Source organism: Bombus affinis, chromosome 1 (assembly GCF_024516045.1).
Source record: "Bombus affinis isolate iyBomAffi1 chromosome 1, iyBomAffi1.2, whole genome shotgun sequence".
Taxonomy (NCBI): domain Eukaryota; kingdom Metazoa; phylum Arthropoda; class Insecta; order Hymenoptera; family Apidae; genus Bombus; species Bombus affinis.
The window spans coordinates 13066905-13084591 of record NC_066344.1 but is presented as its reverse complement, the minus strand read 5'-3'; the positions used below and the strand labels follow the sequence as shown (position 1 = coordinate 13084591).

At 33.8% G+C, this 17687-nt stretch overlaps 2 protein-coding genes and 1 long non-coding RNA gene across 8 annotated transcripts; 2 read left to right on the top strand and 1 right to left on the bottom strand.

Moving 5' to 3' along the window:
• The first annotated feature begins 143 nt into the window (after positions 1-143).
• On the top strand, positions 144-2033 carry LOC126921876 (abasic site processing protein HMCES). Its single transcript, XM_050733881.1, has 6 exons — positions 144-197; positions 294-516; positions 740-1051; positions 1122-1229; positions 1347-1501; positions 1620-2033. The coding sequence occupies exons 1-6, from the start codon at positions 178-180 to the stop codon at positions 1753-1755; spliced, it is 954 nt and encodes a 317-aa protein (XP_050589838.1). The 5' UTR covers positions 144-177; the 3' UTR covers positions 1756-2033.
• Positions 2034-2903: 870 nt separating this feature from the next.
• LOC126921799 (tyrosine-protein phosphatase non-receptor type 2) lies at positions 2904-14923 on the top strand. Of its 4 annotated transcripts, none has more exons than XM_050733680.1 (9): positions 2905-3346; positions 5161-5322; positions 5391-5650; positions 5745-5970; positions 6041-6193; positions 6401-6566; positions 6631-6844; positions 6922-7032; positions 14319-14923. In XM_050733680.1, exons 1-9 carry the CDS (start codon positions 3251-3253, stop codon positions 14383-14385), a joined length of 1455 nt encoding a protein of 484 aa, XP_050589637.1. In that variant the 5' UTR covers positions 2905-3250; the 3' UTR covers positions 14386-14923. The 4 variants fall into 4 exon arrangements, with proteins under 4 accessions (XP_050589623.1, XP_050589637.1, XP_050589647.1 ...); XM_050733690.1 differs by lacking the exon at positions 14319-14923 and adding an exon at positions 11161-13408; XM_050733666.1 differs by lacking the exon at positions 14319-14923 and having other exon boundaries at positions 2904-3346; positions 6922-13408.
• LOC126921950 (uncharacterized) lies at positions 11038-15936 on the bottom strand. Of its 3 annotated transcripts, none has more exons than XR_007712605.1 (4): positions 15214-15936; positions 15023-15077; positions 14079-14374; positions 11038-11238 (listed from the first exon to the last, which is right to left on the bottom strand). It is a non-coding gene; the product is annotated as an uncharacterized LOC126921950 (long non-coding RNA). The 3 variants fall into 3 exon arrangements; XR_007712602.1 differs by having other exon boundaries at positions 14085-14374; XR_007712603.1 differs by having other exon boundaries at positions 14183-14374.
• Positions 15937-17687: the final 1751 nt, after the last annotated feature.

Below are 17687 nucleotides of genomic sequence, written 5' to 3'. Positions count from 1 at the left end.
TCTTGATATGAAATAATTTAATGTTTTAAGTAATAAATATACTACAAAATTTCTCCTGCATTAAAAGGACATGAGAATATAGACATGATTTTCTAAATAGTTATAAATTCCCGCCAGATATCTTTAGCATGTTATAGGTGGCGTTATTGTGTTAATGAACTAAGTGGCGCGAGAAACATGTGTGGTCGAGCGGCTTGGTGAGTAATCTCATCACGTAATTTCAGTAATTAATTCATGACACGCAAACATAGCAATCTGCTAACGACAAAGGAAATTTACATACAATTTTACAGTTCCTTGAATCCGGATACTTTGTGTCGTGCTTGCGATTACAAGAATGCAGCCGGTAAACGATGCACGACATCATGGGCCAAAAGTGACATTGAATATGTTCCATCTACTAATATTGGGCCTAAAGACGTTCTTCCATGTATCGTTGCTGGCTCACACTATGGTAAAGGAGACGAAAGAGTCCTCTGTGCTATGATGTGGAGTATGATCCCACCTTGGCATGAGGTTAGTGTTTACAAACAAGGTTAGGTTGACAATGACATTTGACGGATGGGGATAGGTTAAGTGGTTAGCATTTATCAACAAATACGTTGCCGTAAAATGTCCCTATCAAATGTAAACACTTTGATTATATCTCCTTGAGATAATAAGTTATCACATTTTTTTCTTAATCAATTTTATTAGTACATAAATGGAAAAAATATTAGAAATCTTTTTCCTTTTTAAGGGAGATTACAGAAAGCACACATTGTCGACACATAACGCACGTTTGGAAAATATTAAAAATTCCAAGTTGTATAGTGCACCATTACGCAATGGCCAAAGATGCATAGTACTTTGTGAAGGATATTATGAATGGAAAGCTGGGAAAACGAAGAAAGATCCTAAACAACCATATTACATTTATGCTAGTCAGGAGAAAGGAATAAGGGCAGATGATCCTTCAACATGGAAGGACGAATGGTCTGAGCAGAACGGTTGGGAAGGATTTAAAGTCTTAAAGATGGCAGGAATTTTTAATATATTTTCAACTGGAGATGTAAATGCAACATGTTGGACTTATGTACGATTTAAGTAGAAAGCTACAGGTATGGTAACTCACATTTCAGGGTAAGAAGATATATAGCTGTACAATAATTACTACTGAGGCAAATGGTGTTCTTTCTTGGTTGCATAATCGAGTACCTGTGTTTTTGAATAAAGAACAAGACTCAAGGGTAAAGAAATGAAAATGTTTATATAAATATTAACAAAAAATATTTCCTGCACATAGTTTGTGTTATCATTTATTGGAATGAATTACTATCTCTGTATGTTTATATTTCTAATAATAGGTCTGGCTGAATGAGGAGCTACCAATAGCCGACGCCATTGACAAATTAAACAAATTAACATTATCAGATGGTGATTTAAGTTGGCATACAGTCTCAACTCGTGTAAACAATGTATTGTATAAAGGCGAAGATTGTAGAAAAGAGACAAAAGACATGTACGTATATACATATATATATAACGGTACAATTAACTATTCACTATTAGAATTATGAACTTTTAATCCTGTGAAGTGATATGTCAGACTATTGATTTACTAATTCCATTATGTACAGAGGAGAGAAAAAAAGCAACCCTACTAGTTTTATGGCTTCCTGGTTGAAGAAGGGGTCTGCAGACTCAGCTAAAAGAAAAAATACTGAAACTAAGAAAGATGACAACATACCACCAAAAATTACTAAGGAAAGCTAATCATTTCATCCAAATCCGCAAACGAAATCTCAGGGTCAACTTTGTTTCCGCAAAAGTATCAACTTTAAATAAATATTGAGCTCTTTAAGGATATTTATTACAAATTCTTTTATATTTTTGTACTTAATACAGCAATATTAATATTTTAAATATCTTCGTAATAGTATCTCTTAATTAATTATATAATCTATGTTTATTCAACATTAAATCATAAAATGAGAATAAAATAGAGATATGTGAACTCCAGTATTATAAATAAAACAGTACTATATCTTGAATGCGTGTTCTTTATCTTTTGTGTTTTAATATATTCTTTATACTGTCATAATTAAGTCGCTCGATCCAATAGCTAGATAATTTGACATTTAGATGTTCTTCAAATAATCGGCAAAAGGATTGATTATTTGTGATTTTGAAAATTATAGAATAACTTTTCATAAGAATGTTAACGTTATAGAATCGGCCGGGAGAAAATTTTATTTATAATTTTAAAATTTATTAATCCATTTCTTATCTCCTACACAATAATAAATTATTTATGAATAGACTGCGGACTTTTACATCGTTTAGGAAAATTCAAAGATACAAAAATGCATAGAGTGTACACGTGTACATAAAATATCTAAAATATACTATTTTTTGTAATATTTAATTAGTAAAACAAATTTCTACCTAGATCCTACTATTTTACTTGTCTCCAAGAAAATATGAATCTGTGTAAAAATTCGCAACTTATTTATGAACAGAAAGTGTATAAGTTTGGACCTAGTGGTATGAGTCCTTCATGAATCCTTGGTTATTCAAGAAATAATAAAGAAAATCATAGAAATTTCTAAAATATCTAGAGTTTGCTCTTCATGCTTCCATGACAAGTTTAATAATCTTCTTTATAAAAAAATTTAATTATGATACTATACAATTTCCAAATGTAATCTATTACAAATCTTAAAGAAAATTCTAAGCACTTTCCTAAACATTATCCAAAAAGCTATTTGAAAAAGCGAATTCTATCTGGCGCGTATCAGTACGCATGCGCAATAGTTGTCAACATGGCGATGGCCATCTCGAATCCTATTCGACAGCAATAAAGAAAAAGATAGTAAAAGAGACGGAGGGGGCTAGAAACTGGCCGGTTTCCCTCAGATGTCAGCACGTTGGCTCGTATCTTGTATTTCGTGGTGGTAGCAGCGGCGGCGAAGGTGAACGGTGGTGGTCCGAGTTTGCAGAGTGGGTACAGTGTGTACGTTAGATAGCGAAGGTGTAAGTACGTCTGGCTGGTGAGCTGTGCTTACGCGTTTTCGTCTCCCGTGCGGCGGGGGCTACCCTTCGCAATAATCCGCGTCACGCATGGCACCGCTTCGTGCCTGAGACGCCTTTTTCTCGGAGACAGAGAGAGCAGGATCGTGCACGGCCGGGGCCCAGCCTCTTCGCGTGCCTCGTCTCATTTTGTCGTTTTCGAGCGCCGGGGAGACAGAGTCGCGAACGAGCCGACAGAATGACCAGCCAGGAGACGCTCGACCAAGGGATCAGTAACGTGGAAACCGAGTATCTCGAGATCAACTCGAAAGGAGCCTGGCCGATTCTCTATCAGGTAAGAAAGATCGCGCCCCCCGTTCCATCTCTTTTCTTCTTCTTCCGTTTTTGCGTCTTTCCTTCCGGTTACAGCGAGAAACGGCGGTTCCTGCCTGCAAATGTGTCACGCACAGAGAGTCTTCCTACCATCACATCCTAACGTAATCTGGGCCTCCTTGCACAATTTGACTAACATTATTTATGAATTTACAAGTCCCAAGTCACAAGGTAATAGTATCAATAAAATATCTTTGCAACGTGGTAGTGAGTTTGGTTATAGGTAGACTGCGGATTTTTATACAAATTCATATTTCCGAGGATATAATTTAAAACGTAGAACCTTGATAGGCAATTAGCACTATATTTTGGATATTTGATATATTTGTTTTTTCATATTATGCGCAATTCTGTATTTTCAGATGTCCTATAAATGTATAAATATCTGCAGTCTTGTTACAAGATACTAAACAAACTTCTAGTTGTCTGACTATTACATTTGATTAAAAGTTATGAAATTGTTGAAGAGAAGTTCATAACCTACAACTTGCAACTTGTCAATTTATTGATATTAGTTGGTAAATTATTGTGCAAGAGATGCCTGGACTCTCCGCTGACACGACTGTTTCATCCAAGACATGTATGATCCAGAAACATTGAAATTGCGAACATGATGAAATCTCGTTTCGATCTCGCTCGACGATGTTTGATTGCCAATGGAGGCTAATACCATGGTCGCTGGCACGTTCTCATCTGTCGCGAGATCTCGTAGCTCACGATACGCTCGTCATTTTTTTTTTAGCGCTGCTGAATGAACAGGGAAACCTGTATACCAGCACCAGCGTGTGTATTGTCACACACGTCTGTTATCAAGTTTTCGTTTATTTATCATACGCGACCCGTTCTTGGCCGCATGGCCGCATTTGACTTCCTTCGTGATTTTTGCTAATCTGGCCCAACGCACTCGATTAATTTATGCTCGATACATGAATTTGATTTATCCGTACTTACAACGATGCTATTCGATACGATATTGGAGAAGAGTCAGAAGTTCCACTGCGTTTATCCATTATCTGTTTTGTCCCGTAACTGGCATGCTTTTCCGCGGATATTTACAATGCGCGGATTGTTTCACGATACCCAGGGACTATCAGTTTACTTTCTTGGAAAGCCGTTTTCACGGGAAAATTTTTAAATACCGCATAGACTCTGCATTGTGATTTTATTACCAAGGTCGAATTTCTTGGTTTTAAATATACGTGCCAGGTATATATTTAGTAATACAGTTTGTATTCATAAGTAGAAATGTAAGATTTGTTTACCAGATACTAAATGAAACTTATACAGGTTCTAACAATCAAACTTCATAGATGTGTTCTATGAGTATAATCGACTATGTTATGTAAACATAGGTCATTTAAAACTTTATTAAAGAATTATGATAAAACTAGGAGATATGAAGGAACAATAACAAACCTACAGTTACTGCCATAAGACAAACATACCTACAGTAAACGTAATCATCATTAATTGTCAATTCTATCTCAAAATCTGAATTGTTCCTGCTGGTATGAAATTGATATCAGTAACGAATTAAATTTATTATCTTATGAAACTTATATTGATTCTGTTTCATCTGAATGAACTGATACTGTTTCATATATGTTTCATATGTTTTTAAACTTCTCTTTATATTTAAATGACTTATATTTGTATGACTTTTTTTGTTTGATAGCTGTTATATAGCTTAAGACAGATACATTAAACAAATGAAAATTATTGTTATTTTTATATCTTTTGTTTTCCCTATTATATAAGAAAATGTTACTTTTACAGCATATACGCAATGAATGCAGTAATTTTACATACACATGCAATGAATCAAAGAAACCACAAAACAGAAATTTAAATCGTTATAGAGATGTTTTGCCATATGACCATAGTAGGATTGTCCTTAAAAGGGGCCCATGTGATTATGTCAACGCTAACCTCATAAGGGTAGATATCATATTCAGATATTAATTCTAAGTAAGAAGAACATGATAAAAAGATCTTTTTTATTATAGGTAGATCGTGCCCATAGACAATACATTCTTACACAAGGACCATTGGAAAATACTGCTGGCCACTTTTGGCTAATGGTATGGGAGCAAAATTCTAAAGCTGTGTTAATGTTAAATAAGATAATTGAAAAGAATCATGTTAAGTGTTATCAGTATTGGCCTCTTGGTGATTCGATTAATACTATGATGTTTCCGGATGTTGGTATAAAAGTAAAATATATCAGTAAAACAGAATCATCGGATTACACAACTAGAATATTAAAGTATGGAGATAAAGAATTATATTACAGATACTTCTTTGAGAAGTGCATGTTTAATTTGAGGAGGTATTTGATTTATTGTTCATGTCTTTTGTAGGTTAACTGACTTGGAAACAAAAGAAAGTAGAGAAATATTACATTTTCATTATACCACCTGGCCCGACTTTGGAGTTCCACAAAGTCCAACAGCTTTTTTACGTTTTTTAACAGATGTCAGGCAATCAGGAGCATTAGATCAAAATGTTGGTCCTCCTGTGGTACATTGTTCTGCAGGAATTGGGAGATCGGGAACATTTTGTTTAGTTGATACATGTCTTGTTTTGGTAAGCATTATATGTACTGAAGAGAATCTAGAAATTACAAATGGGAAACTACCTTTCTATTCTTTTGCAGATTGAAGAAAGTGGATTGAATTCTGTGAATGTTAGAGAAGTGTTAATAGAAATGAGAAGACACAGAATGGGTTTAATTCAAACACCAGATCAATTAAGATTTTCATATGCTGCCATCATCGAAGGAGCAAAACAACTGCCATCCAACAACGTGGTAACTAATACCAATTCACAGTGGTACAATATTATTAGTCTCTTCATCCTAAATTAACTTAATATATGTTTTTGTCGTTTGTTTCATGTACATACATGTTTGTCTTTGTGAAAAGTCTTGTCTTTAACGTGAATTAACTCTAATAACATTGTGCTACTGTGGAACATGACAGTCTTTGATTTTCACTAACTTATGTGATCCTTACAGAATATTAATAATGAAGTGGTAACAAATCATTATGACGTGGTAAGTAACATCAGTAATTCTTCGAACGAAGAGGAAGATGAACCACCTCCTTTGCCACCTCCAAGAGGTGAATCCTTAACACGTAGCATGATGGCAGATTTAACTTCAAATCCAATAACAAGAAATGGTAAGCATGTAATTGTAAAAGTTAATAATTTTCAAAATATAATTTTCTTTTTATCCAATATTAGACGAATTAAGTGCACCACCTGACAAACCATTGCCTAGAGAGCCATCAATTTCCACAGAAATATCTACTACCAATCCACAGGCTGTTGCAAACTCTGCAGTAATCACAAACAATTTACATGAACAGAATTCCGATGGTGTTGTGGTGCCTAATGATAATACTAGTGACGGTGAAAACTCTTCAAAAACAATTAGTCCTCCGTCCAGTCCAGATACGTGAGTTATTTTAAGAATGAAATCATATTTACGTGTTTCAATATCTTCGTTTCTTCTTACTTATCCCATGTAAACAGGAAAAACGAAGTACGTCATCGTAATAAGGAGAAGAAAGAACGCCTGGCAGCACAAGTACGGGAGATGAAGCGTCGTCAAAAAGAGACTGAAGAATGGCAGAAGCTCAAGAGGTCATTATTTAAACCTCTTACAATAGGCATAGGCGCTGCAATTGTTGGTGGGGGTATTATAGCAATCTGTGGCTATTTGTACATGCGTGGTTAGGACCGAATTGTTTCCCTGTCACACATGTACATGGACCATCGAATTGTCAGTGATAATAGGTGATCCGCACATTCAAGAATAGTTACTTTCACTACGAAATATTTAACAGCTCCATTGCACATGCCATTGATTGCCGTTTCGAGAGAGTAATTAATCAGGGAGAAGCATTTAGTGTTATGTAATTTAAAGTAAAAATACACGCAGTCGTCGTGAGGCGTTATAGTAATGAGACTATCAGTTGAGTTGGCAAAATGAGACATATGTCAGTTATCAAAGAAACGTTCAAGAGAAGTAACTTATTCTAACAAAGTGCATTTTGTAAAGGACATTGCTGCACGATAAAGAAGCGAGAAAAAAAATGAGAAAGAGATCAGGAAGTCAATGATAAATAGGAACGAAAGAGAAAAAGGGAGATCCTCGATTTGTATTTTTGTATCGTGATTCACTTAATGAGTATGTATCATACTAGAAGCTAAACATTCTTTTGAAAATCTTCTTGTTAGGTTTCCATGAAAGTTGCACTTGACAAAGTCAGTAGACCCTTTCGCATTCGCGTTTTCAATCATAGTGAAATAAGAGGTAAATTAACTTAGATTTTTACTTTGTGATCTTTTTCTACCCAATTAAAAATAGAGACTATCTTTTTTATTTGTTTGATGATGCTAACAATTGAACGTGTATTCTGTGAAGTAGGATGTAAGAAAAAGCACATGTAAAAATCTAATATAAGTAAAATAACAGTGTCCTCTTATTCTCATATTGTAATGATGGTAGGTTCTTACATATAATAGACATTACACACGAAGGGTGCACGACATTTCGATAAGTAAGATCGATTATTTACTTTTAAAGTAATAATCAATATAGAGGCAATTAAAAGTATTAATTTACCACATTTTTTATTTCTTACAACATTTAAATAAATGTAGATTTCTTTAATTTAATTCATTTCATTATCTCCAATATTTTAATTCTGATAATGAGTTGAAGGATGAAAGAGACGAGTTTCCTTCAATTTTTCAACTGTTATTCTTCGAACAATTTGATCTACTGTTAGCAATCATCCAGGGTACCAAAATCATTCGCTTAGAGTTTAATAAGTAACCCCGATCATCTTGCTAGAATTTAATGGATATATTCGTGATAGTCATAGAGAAATGTTAATGAACTTTACAGTTATAGTACACTATATAAATCTTTCTTTTTATAAATAACTTGCCCATATAAGTAGAATCCATTCTTCTATAAAATGTTCATGACGTAACGAAGTCACATTAGAAATTAGCATAAGCGATGCCTGTGACGTACCATGGCCCATTCTCACATGGCAGATGAATGTTGTTTACTTAAAATCATCGATTTCGTTCGAAACTTGTTCCTGGGGCATGCGTTAAAGGGGAGGGGGAAGAAAAAAGAAACAAATCATCTTGACTTTCTCTCTTCCTGGAAGAAACGCGTCATCGAGATATTCCGTTTAATATGGCAACTGGTGCCTTCGATGTTGTGTGTACTTCGTAAATAATTCATGCAATTTCGTAAAATGCTCGTAATCGTTTGTAATATGAGTCATTTTATACTCGAAGTAGCCGAGGGTATTTTTTATGCGAGAATTACATGACCTGGTTAACAGAAAAATTATCAAATTTCTCGTAATACTGGAATAATTAGCGGCAAGAATATTCTCAGCGAGCAAAACTTGCTACTGTATTCATCACTCGTTATCCTGCGCATTGCGTTTTTCATTTCATGTGATGAAATTGTCGACATAATGGGTGCCAAACAATGAGAAGCCAACAAGAATTTTGTACGTCATGCATAATATATATAGAAATATCTAATATTCTTGTGAATCAGTTTTCGGTCATCAGCCTTGATGCATACTTCAGTGTAAGTATTAGAACAATATCTGATTACATGGAATTGAATCAAGCACTCGACTAATTTGAGAAATTAGTGTTTCGTAGGAACTTCCTCGCATGCTTGAAGATGAAGTAAAGTTGCTGTAGATGATTCCACTAGTGTAACCAAGATGTACATGATATTGTTTATCAGAAATTGATATTTTGTGCGCATCTGATTAGTATAATATCAAAGGTGATGTCGAAAATTGATTCAGTCAGAGGAACATGTTGGAATAATCAACGGTATCATAGCTGTGTTAGTAAATTTTATTTTATACACTTTTAACCCCTTATCAAAGGCGCTTTTCTATCATCTATCATCAGCAATCTCACTCCCGTCTAGCATTCGGATAGATATTGCAATATTTATACAAATTATAAAGAACTTTAGTTCCCACATAAAAGAGAGTAACTAGGGGTTAAAAAAACATTATTTTAAAACACGAATTCTAACTGATTTGCTCAATAGTAAATCGTTTGAAGCATATTGAGCATCGTGGAAAGACTGAGTACATCTATAATTGCTTCTACATGAAGTTTAAAAAAGAAACGAATGGAAACGAAAAAGAATTACAAATACGTAACGCGGTTAAAAAAGATTTTTACTCTTAAGCCGAGCTTCTACACAAATCGTCACGATCATTCTTTAACCTGGAGTAAGCTTACTGGATCGTGTTCCAACGTTAAACAAACGAGGGAAAGAAGTTAGAACAGGAAGCAAAGTATAGCTTAGTTGCTTACGTTTTGACTTTTTTCCAAGAAGAAAACACGCGTGGCGTGAACAAACGTATTTTGTGTACTTTTGTATTACGTCGTTAATCCATAGGATGCTTGGAACACGATTTTCATGTCAAAGAATTATTTTTCTGATACGTGTTACATTCACTGCACAGTGGTTATAAAAAGCATTAGTACATAATTATTATAGCATTTATATATTAATTAATCAGATTCAAACGTACTCAGTTTCGTGTCATTTAATAGTACTTTTATGTGATTACAAAAAGTCGATACTGTAAAAATATAGGACCTGCTAAAAAAAGCGCTTTATTACAAAGATATATATAGGTATATACAGATACTTTTTGTAACCACTGTATATGTGTTGGTGTGTTCGTTCATAATGCACCGAGGCATAATCGCAAATTATCGTAGGAGAGATGTCATCGTGTTCCATTTAAAGCAATGTTAAAACGTGTTCGAAGTTGAATACAGTATTCTGTCGTCGGTACAGTTCACCTATGTGTGTGTGCACCATTGTATATCTTGTTACCTGATTTTCATCTAGAGTATATTCGTACGTTTATATTGTCGTTAGAGGAACATGCGACCCAAACATGTTTTTTTTTCTCATTTTAAAATGATTTTTGAAACATGTTCGAATAACTTTAATATAGCATGCGAGAACAGTGTGAAAAAACAATCTTCTCCCAGCAAGGAGAACGACACATACGTCAGCCTTCATTTAGAGCGATTACATTGAGCGAAAGAGATGATAGAGCGTTCCTAGAGGAGAGTCAACAAATTCGATATTTTTTATATTTTCTTTTTTAGAAACACGATGAATGTGATCTTCGAGTTTATAGCGAGAGTGCTTCTTTTCTTGAACGGTTGAAACTGTTTGAAGTTTCCAGGTGCTGACTTTTGGAACATAATTTTTATGTCGAAATCACTTCCACAAGAAGATCTAGAAATAATAATGACAACTTTATTTTATTATATTACTGTATAATATAAATGTTAACATTGATTTCTATGTTACAACGTAATTGAACAATTGAAATTCTCTAAATATGAGGAGTATTTAATGACATTATAGTAACTCTTACACTGCAATATTATTACTTAATTTTTGACAAGACCAGAATTAGCACCTGGAAACTTATAATTAGACTGTGGATGTTTATATATACACAACAAATTTAGAAGTGCAGAAATGTATAGAGTGCACTTAATACGCAAAAGATACATAAAATATCCGAAACAAAGGACAGATTATAATATCTATAGTAGGTAAAACTAGTTTTTATCTAGATTTCATTTCTTTAATTACAAAAATATGAAATATGCATCCGTAGTTTATTTATAACAGTTGTAATCGACGAGTTAACCGAAGATTAAAATTCGTTTCAGATTAGTTTAGTGTCTTTCATCGTTAATGATCAATCGTGATGAAGGCGTTCATCACGCGTTCACCGAGCATTCTCGTTCCTGTAATTATCGAAAAAATAAGGTGAATATTAGACGTCGAAACATTTGTCCGACTTATCTGTTGTCGTTGCTGGAAGCTTCTTGAAGATTTTGACAGAGAGCATGCGAGAGAACGCGAGAGAATGTATGCGTGTGAGAGATGAGGAACGAGAAACATACGTATTCTTGAGAACTAAAATCCATGAAAGACACGGTGCTAATAAAAAGTTCCAAAAAAAGAGACAAAATAAAAGGAAGGAAGAAAGGGAAAAAGGAGAAGAGGAAGTATTGAGAAACACGCCTCGACGCGCGTGCATGCGTGAAAGAGCGAGAATGAACAGAAGAAGTATGAGAGTGAAAAAGACGAAATGTTACGAGCGACGATCGTGAGATTTCGTACGAACATTTTTTCCTACATTTCGCCTCTAGAAGAATAATATAAGAACAGGAAACAAAAAAGAAAGTCACACCATGTAAGGAGTTTTTTAGAGGAGTATACTTCGTCGATTATATGATAGAAACATGTTTTATATATATAGAAATCGGACGATCGAGCTCAGAAGAAGATTTAAAAGAAAAAAAAGTATAAAAAAAAAAAGACGAAGAGGGGAGGCTTTCGTATACAATTTCAGTTTTTCTCCATCCAGTAATCTCTCCGTCGTATACAATAGACATAAACTCGTTACGATACTACAAGGAACCGCAGAAACATATAGCTAAGTGCCTACTCCTACGAAAGAAAAGGGAAGAGAAAAAAAGGGAGTCATAATAGTGAAAATACGATCTGTAGTAGCATTCAAATAGAGTTACGACACTGTACGCAACCCCTCGCCTTTTTGGAAGAGCGTAATCATCGAGCAAGTGAATCCTTTATTATCCGACAATATATACTTATACATGTAATATATATTTAGAAATAGATAATCGTTCCAGTAAATCTATTGTTACCTGACTGTCGAATGATCGAGTCACGAGATTTATGATTTATAGTTTATTATAATTATTTTTTCACAGGCTAGTATTTGAAAACAGAAGACTTTTTTTAATGCAAACTTCATAGAACTCGATAATGCAATGATACTTCATGGAAGATATCTAGTGTACTGGTAAAATTCAATTCAAAAGCTAAGTAGAAAAGGTCACTAATTACAAAACTAATTTTCTTTTATATACAAATAATATATATATACATTTCTTTTTAATATCATAAAATCACAATGTAATGAGTAACAAAAATAATGTATTTACAGATTATATTTTCAGGGATGTTTATTTTACCTGTCACTAAATTCTTCCCAACAAGACAAAAAAGAAAAGACATTCTCGTGGTTTGATCAATTAATTTGACAAGTCAGGTCGTCTAAAACTTAAGAATGGAGTTACGCGTGTGAAAAGGGAAGCAAACAAATGAAATACGATATAAGGACCAGGAAAGCAAGAACGAAGATCAGGGTTTAGATAACGATATTAATGTTGTCCTTCCGGAAACAAATAGAACATGGGCAATGGTAGGAAGTTACTTCTCCCTGAGGTCAAACTGCATCCTTGCGACTCTACTTCTACGCAGTTAACTGTTAATATTTACATTTACGATGTACACCGTGGTAGAAGTTGTATCAAGACATGGTATTTTAAATGTAAAACGAGAACAGATACACACATACATACACATGAATGACAAATGGAAACGTAACACTTGGTAGAATTAGAGAAGACTGAATCATAGAGGAAGAGGGTCGAAAGAAGTGAAATGAGATAATGTGTTACTGATTCGCGAAAATTGGGGAAGAAAGAAAAAACAAATTTTTATACAATTTATTTCCGATTGGCTATATGAAAAGAGAAACGATATTAGAACAAGATTAATGGAAAAATTCATTTGAAACATCACTTCGCTTCTTTACACGTCCCAACTATAGAACATTAGATCAAAACAAAAAAATAAGAAAACAGTGAATAGCATGAGGAAATGGTTTGCATGCAATAAAATGTTATTTATGCGACAAGAAAGAGAAAGAGAGCAGAAAAAGGTCGATATGCGCGGCAGCATCGATGCCCTCACGACGCATATTCGTTTTTTTACTCCCAAATGTAGAACGAACAAAAAAAAAGCAAAGCAAGAACTACTCGTAGACGAGGTTCCCCGATTTGCATATTTAGATCGATCAATACAGGAAAGGATTTTTTCGTACTTTCCAACTTTTTTTTCATTCCACTACCCCCCTTTTTGACTAACGTGACCGGCCGACAAGTTTTGGATATTGACATTCGTATGAAAAATTATATAAGATAGAAAAAATAAAAACTATGTATTTTTTAGATATATCTAGATTGTGGATTTTTATACATTTATGTGAAAATGCAAAGATGCATACAATGTACGATAATATATAAAATATCCGAAATATAATACTCTTTGTAATGTGTAATAAATGAAAGATGTCTCTGTTTAGGTTTGATTTCTTCGATTATGCTCATGGAAATATAAATATGTATAAATATCCGCAGTCTAGATATAGTATTTCCAATAGAAATTATATGTTACAATGGGAATACATTCTTTACAGTATACAGTGGCTACAAAAAGTATTTGCACGCCATAGTATTTATATTATACTTATATTAAATTTCATATAATTTAACAGTATTTTCATACGATTACAAAAATTTGATACTATGAAAATGAGATGTATAGAACGCGATAAAAACACATTCCATTGGAAAATAAGAATATGTACAAATACTTTTAGTAGCCAATGTATATGTATATTTCTTTTCTTTCTTCCTTTTTTAAATTGAAGTTCGCGTATGTAAAAATGATATGCTTTGTAATTAAGATATTTTATTAGCGTATTTGATACCGAAACCTGTCGAACGGTTCCCTCAACAGAATGTTTCACCTAACAATTCCATCCGGGAAGAATGGTATGAGTGAAATCGAGTCGACCAATTCCCATATACTAACAGATCTAACTCGATCCTCGTGTCTCTAACAGATCTGGTCTATTACTAATCCGTTTTGCCTTGTGCTTGTTTTCTTTATTTCTCGTACTTGTCTTCCCAGCAGCCACGAAATACCCTCATCTGGTGATTTCTTTCAGATCTAAAAGTGAAACTACTACCGAAAGCAGCGAAACCGTGAACGAGGAGGCCGAATCTGCAAAATAAAATAAAAACTGCATATATATGAAAACAAAACAAAACAAAAAAAAAAGAAAAGTAAAGAAAGATACGAAAATCTCGCGACAAGATCGCGTTAACATCTCGAAAAGTAAACACGTGAGAAAGAGGTTCTTCGTTTTTTGAATCGGATTTTTCTTTCTTTTTTTTTTTCAAATGAACACATAGGTACGAAAATGAGCTAGAGAAGCGGAGGGCTATTTATTCGACGAATGCTTAAACTGAGAAAAATAAATCAATTTATTTGATACAAACAGAAGCAACACTTAATTTGACGATGCACGATGTTCTTTTAAGACACATCCTCTTTCCCAATCAATGATTTTTATTTATATTTCTTCATAACTGATGATCGAAAAGAGATTGTATTTAGTATCTTGAATCGATTGGAATCCTTTAAGAATCAAACCAAAAGTTTTAATCTTCTGTATAACGAAATAGATTTGTATTGGCTTGTACTATCCATTTGGAATAACTATTTATTGTATTTCTTTATTGAAAAAGATAAACTGGGATAAAGTAATAATTTTATTTCTTTTACTCAAAAATGTAGTACTAATTTTACTATGCATTACCAATCATTAACATGAATTTTCTACTTGGTGTATACAGTGGAATTACTTACCAGACCAATCTTTTACTTTTAGTTCCATGGAACTGGTACTCTGAATCTCTAATCTCTACAGACAAATAGAAATGCCAAAATAGTAATGTGTAAGTTATGGCGAAACAAAGTTCCTGTTCAACTCATTGTCAGGTTCCACACATCAAACTTTAACATCTAAATAAAAGGAACTAAGCAAGAAATGCAATTACCATTTTACATGGCTCCACAAGAGGCTCGTAATTTCCCATCTAGTAAACGATCATTTGATACGTATAAATGAACCACGTTCTTCTACTGAATAAAGTGTGTATCGTTGAGGCACAAACTCTTCTAGTGGTTTGTTGCGTAATTTCATAGCCATGGCGTGTAATCAACTTCCGCGTAAAATGAATCATAGTGCAGCACAATCAGCGATCGTTAATTGAACATCAAACACTTTTCTACGTAGCAGGTGAGACAAACGACGAAGAATTGCCAGTGTTTGATCAGGATTGACGTGAGCATGCCTCTTAGTCAACGTCACGTTTCACCCCCGTTTGGTGGATTCCTGTTTTTAAAAAAACACGTACTCGAGGATGCATCGATGTTACTGGTTTACCAGGTTGGTTATCACTTGCCATAGAACGTCATTGTACGATTAGCGTGGTTACGTTTGACGTCATTATTTCATATAAATGCTACGAGGATGCTTTGCCGGACACAAACCTGCCACAGAGCTGTTACAAACAGATTTAGTGGTTTTTCATAGACAAGAAGTGATTTTATACGAATTATACTTGCACCTTTTCTTGCTTTTATCTTTTTTGAGCGAAGATTTGAAGATCTGTGAAGTCATTTTTCAAGTAGAGTACTCGAGGGTGTTTTTGAAGCTTGAAGATTGGAAGATTGGTCCTGAATCTTGAAGGAGCTTTTCACTGAAGTAACAAGATGGTAAGATTATCTTGAGAATATTTAAATAAGTTTAGTTCGGTTGATACGTGATGAAACTCTGAATTCTTTACAATTCTTTACAATTCTTTACAATACGGCGGTGAAAATTTATTGAGAAGTGGAAATTATGATTGGTATTTTAATAAAAGAACATCTTTGAGTGAGTTTCCTTTGCAACTACGTAATTTTATAATCCTATACTGTGGAATGATAAAACTAATGAAAGAACTTTGAAAGAAAATCAAGAACTTTGAAAAAAATCACTAAAAATGACATAATAATATTCAGAGTTATCAGTAAAAATTTATCTTCGTCTAGATAAATCTAAAAATTTTGAAAAGTAATAATATTTTTCGTTTCTTCATTTCAGAAAGCCGTCGCAATCATCTTCTTTCTGACCTTCCTCGGCTGCTGCACCGCATTCCCGGTCAAGCTGGACAATAATTCCAAGTCACTTGCCAGCATTTTGACTTTGCCCGAGGAACCAACCGATCTTAGAAACAAACGACAGGATGACTCAGTTCCAGTAGCATACGCATTTCTCCTGAGTAAATTGGATGGGTCAAAGGGGGATTTTGATGGTACTTTGGTCGAGAAACGCGATATAAAAGAACAAGATCAAGAAGATCTTGAAACTGCAGCTGGTACTTACGTTCTTCGACCACTGTTCGTCTACCGACAGCAGTTGGCGTATAGGCAACGACTCAGAGATACGTATCGTCGAGAAAATCGCTTCTGAATCATGTTAATAGAGCCGGTTATGACGTTGACAACATGACAAACAAAAGGACAAACGATTTGGAAGCTAAAGGAACGTATATAATCCATAAACCACCTCATAAAGGAGTATATACAGAAATTTATGACTGAAAAGAGGAATATGAAGTTCCCTTTTTTATGGAGTAGAAAGGAACTTCAATTTTGAGGAAGATTCTGTGGAAAAGAGAAAAGCTAGATCCCTTTGAAAGTAATGCAATGAAAATTAAGAAGAATCTAAGAAAATAAGAGTACTAAAAGAAAATCTGTAATCTCCAGGAAGGATGCAATAGAGATAGGAAGAATATTGAAGAGTATAAGTTTTTGAAGATTTAACTATTATTCAATTTTCGAAGATGAACTTCGTGCTGTATTTCTTCTATTGTTGATGAGAACGATAGAAAATCCTTACAAGGTATAGAAGTTATCGAAGGCGGAAATAGAGAGGTCTTTAACGCTGCATTAGTTATCGAACTCGTTAATGGAAGAGTATAAATAGTAGAGCTGATAATTGGATGAGCAAACTGCCCACGTGATAAACAGAAGCATTAGTAGATGCAGAAAACAACATCTCTGATGTATAAGTTTCTGTTTTCTTTCTACAATTTATTTAGTCTTTCTTATGTTCCGTAATTTGTCACAAAATTTTGTACTGATTTTTGTAAGATGAAATCTTAGCTTATATTGTATAAAAGTATGAATTAGTAATTTAAGATAATACTCTAATTGAAGGTAATTTTTAGTTGTAAGGAAAAACTACCAAAGGCACCAAAGTAAGCATCTTACATGTATTTATTTAAAACAATATTGTTAAGTATTTTAACTATAATTGATGAACTGTTTTTGTAATATGATTTTTTTATGTACTCTAATTATTAATCTCATTCAATAAATTTCTTATAATAAAATACTTAAGAAATCTTTTTATTTTTTTTATATATACATAATATATGTTTATTGTAATTAATCACATGAATACACAGACATATAAAAAATA

Coding starts and splice junctions, on each gene's coding strand:
- LOC126921876 (XM_050733881.1), top strand. CDS start 178: ATGTGTGGTCGAGCGGCTTG. Junction 198..293: donor ATGTGTGGTCGAGCGGCTTG/GTGAGTAATCTC, acceptor ACAATTTTACAG/TTCCTTGAATCCGGATACTT. Junction 517..739: donor TGATCCCACCTTGGCATGAG/GTTAGTGTTTAC, acceptor TTCCTTTTTAAG/GGAGATTACAGAAAGCACAC.
- LOC126921799 (XM_050733666.1), top strand. CDS start 3,251: ATGACCAGCCAGGAGACGCTCGACCAAGGGATCAGTAACGTGGAAACC. Junction 5,651..5,744: donor TACACAACTAGAATATTAAA/GTATGGAGATAA, acceptor TGTCTTTTGTAG/GTTAACTGACTTGGAAACAA. Junction 6,567..6,630: donor AAATCCAATAACAAGAAATG/GTAAGCATGTAA, acceptor ATCCAATATTAG/ACGAATTAAGTGCACCACCT.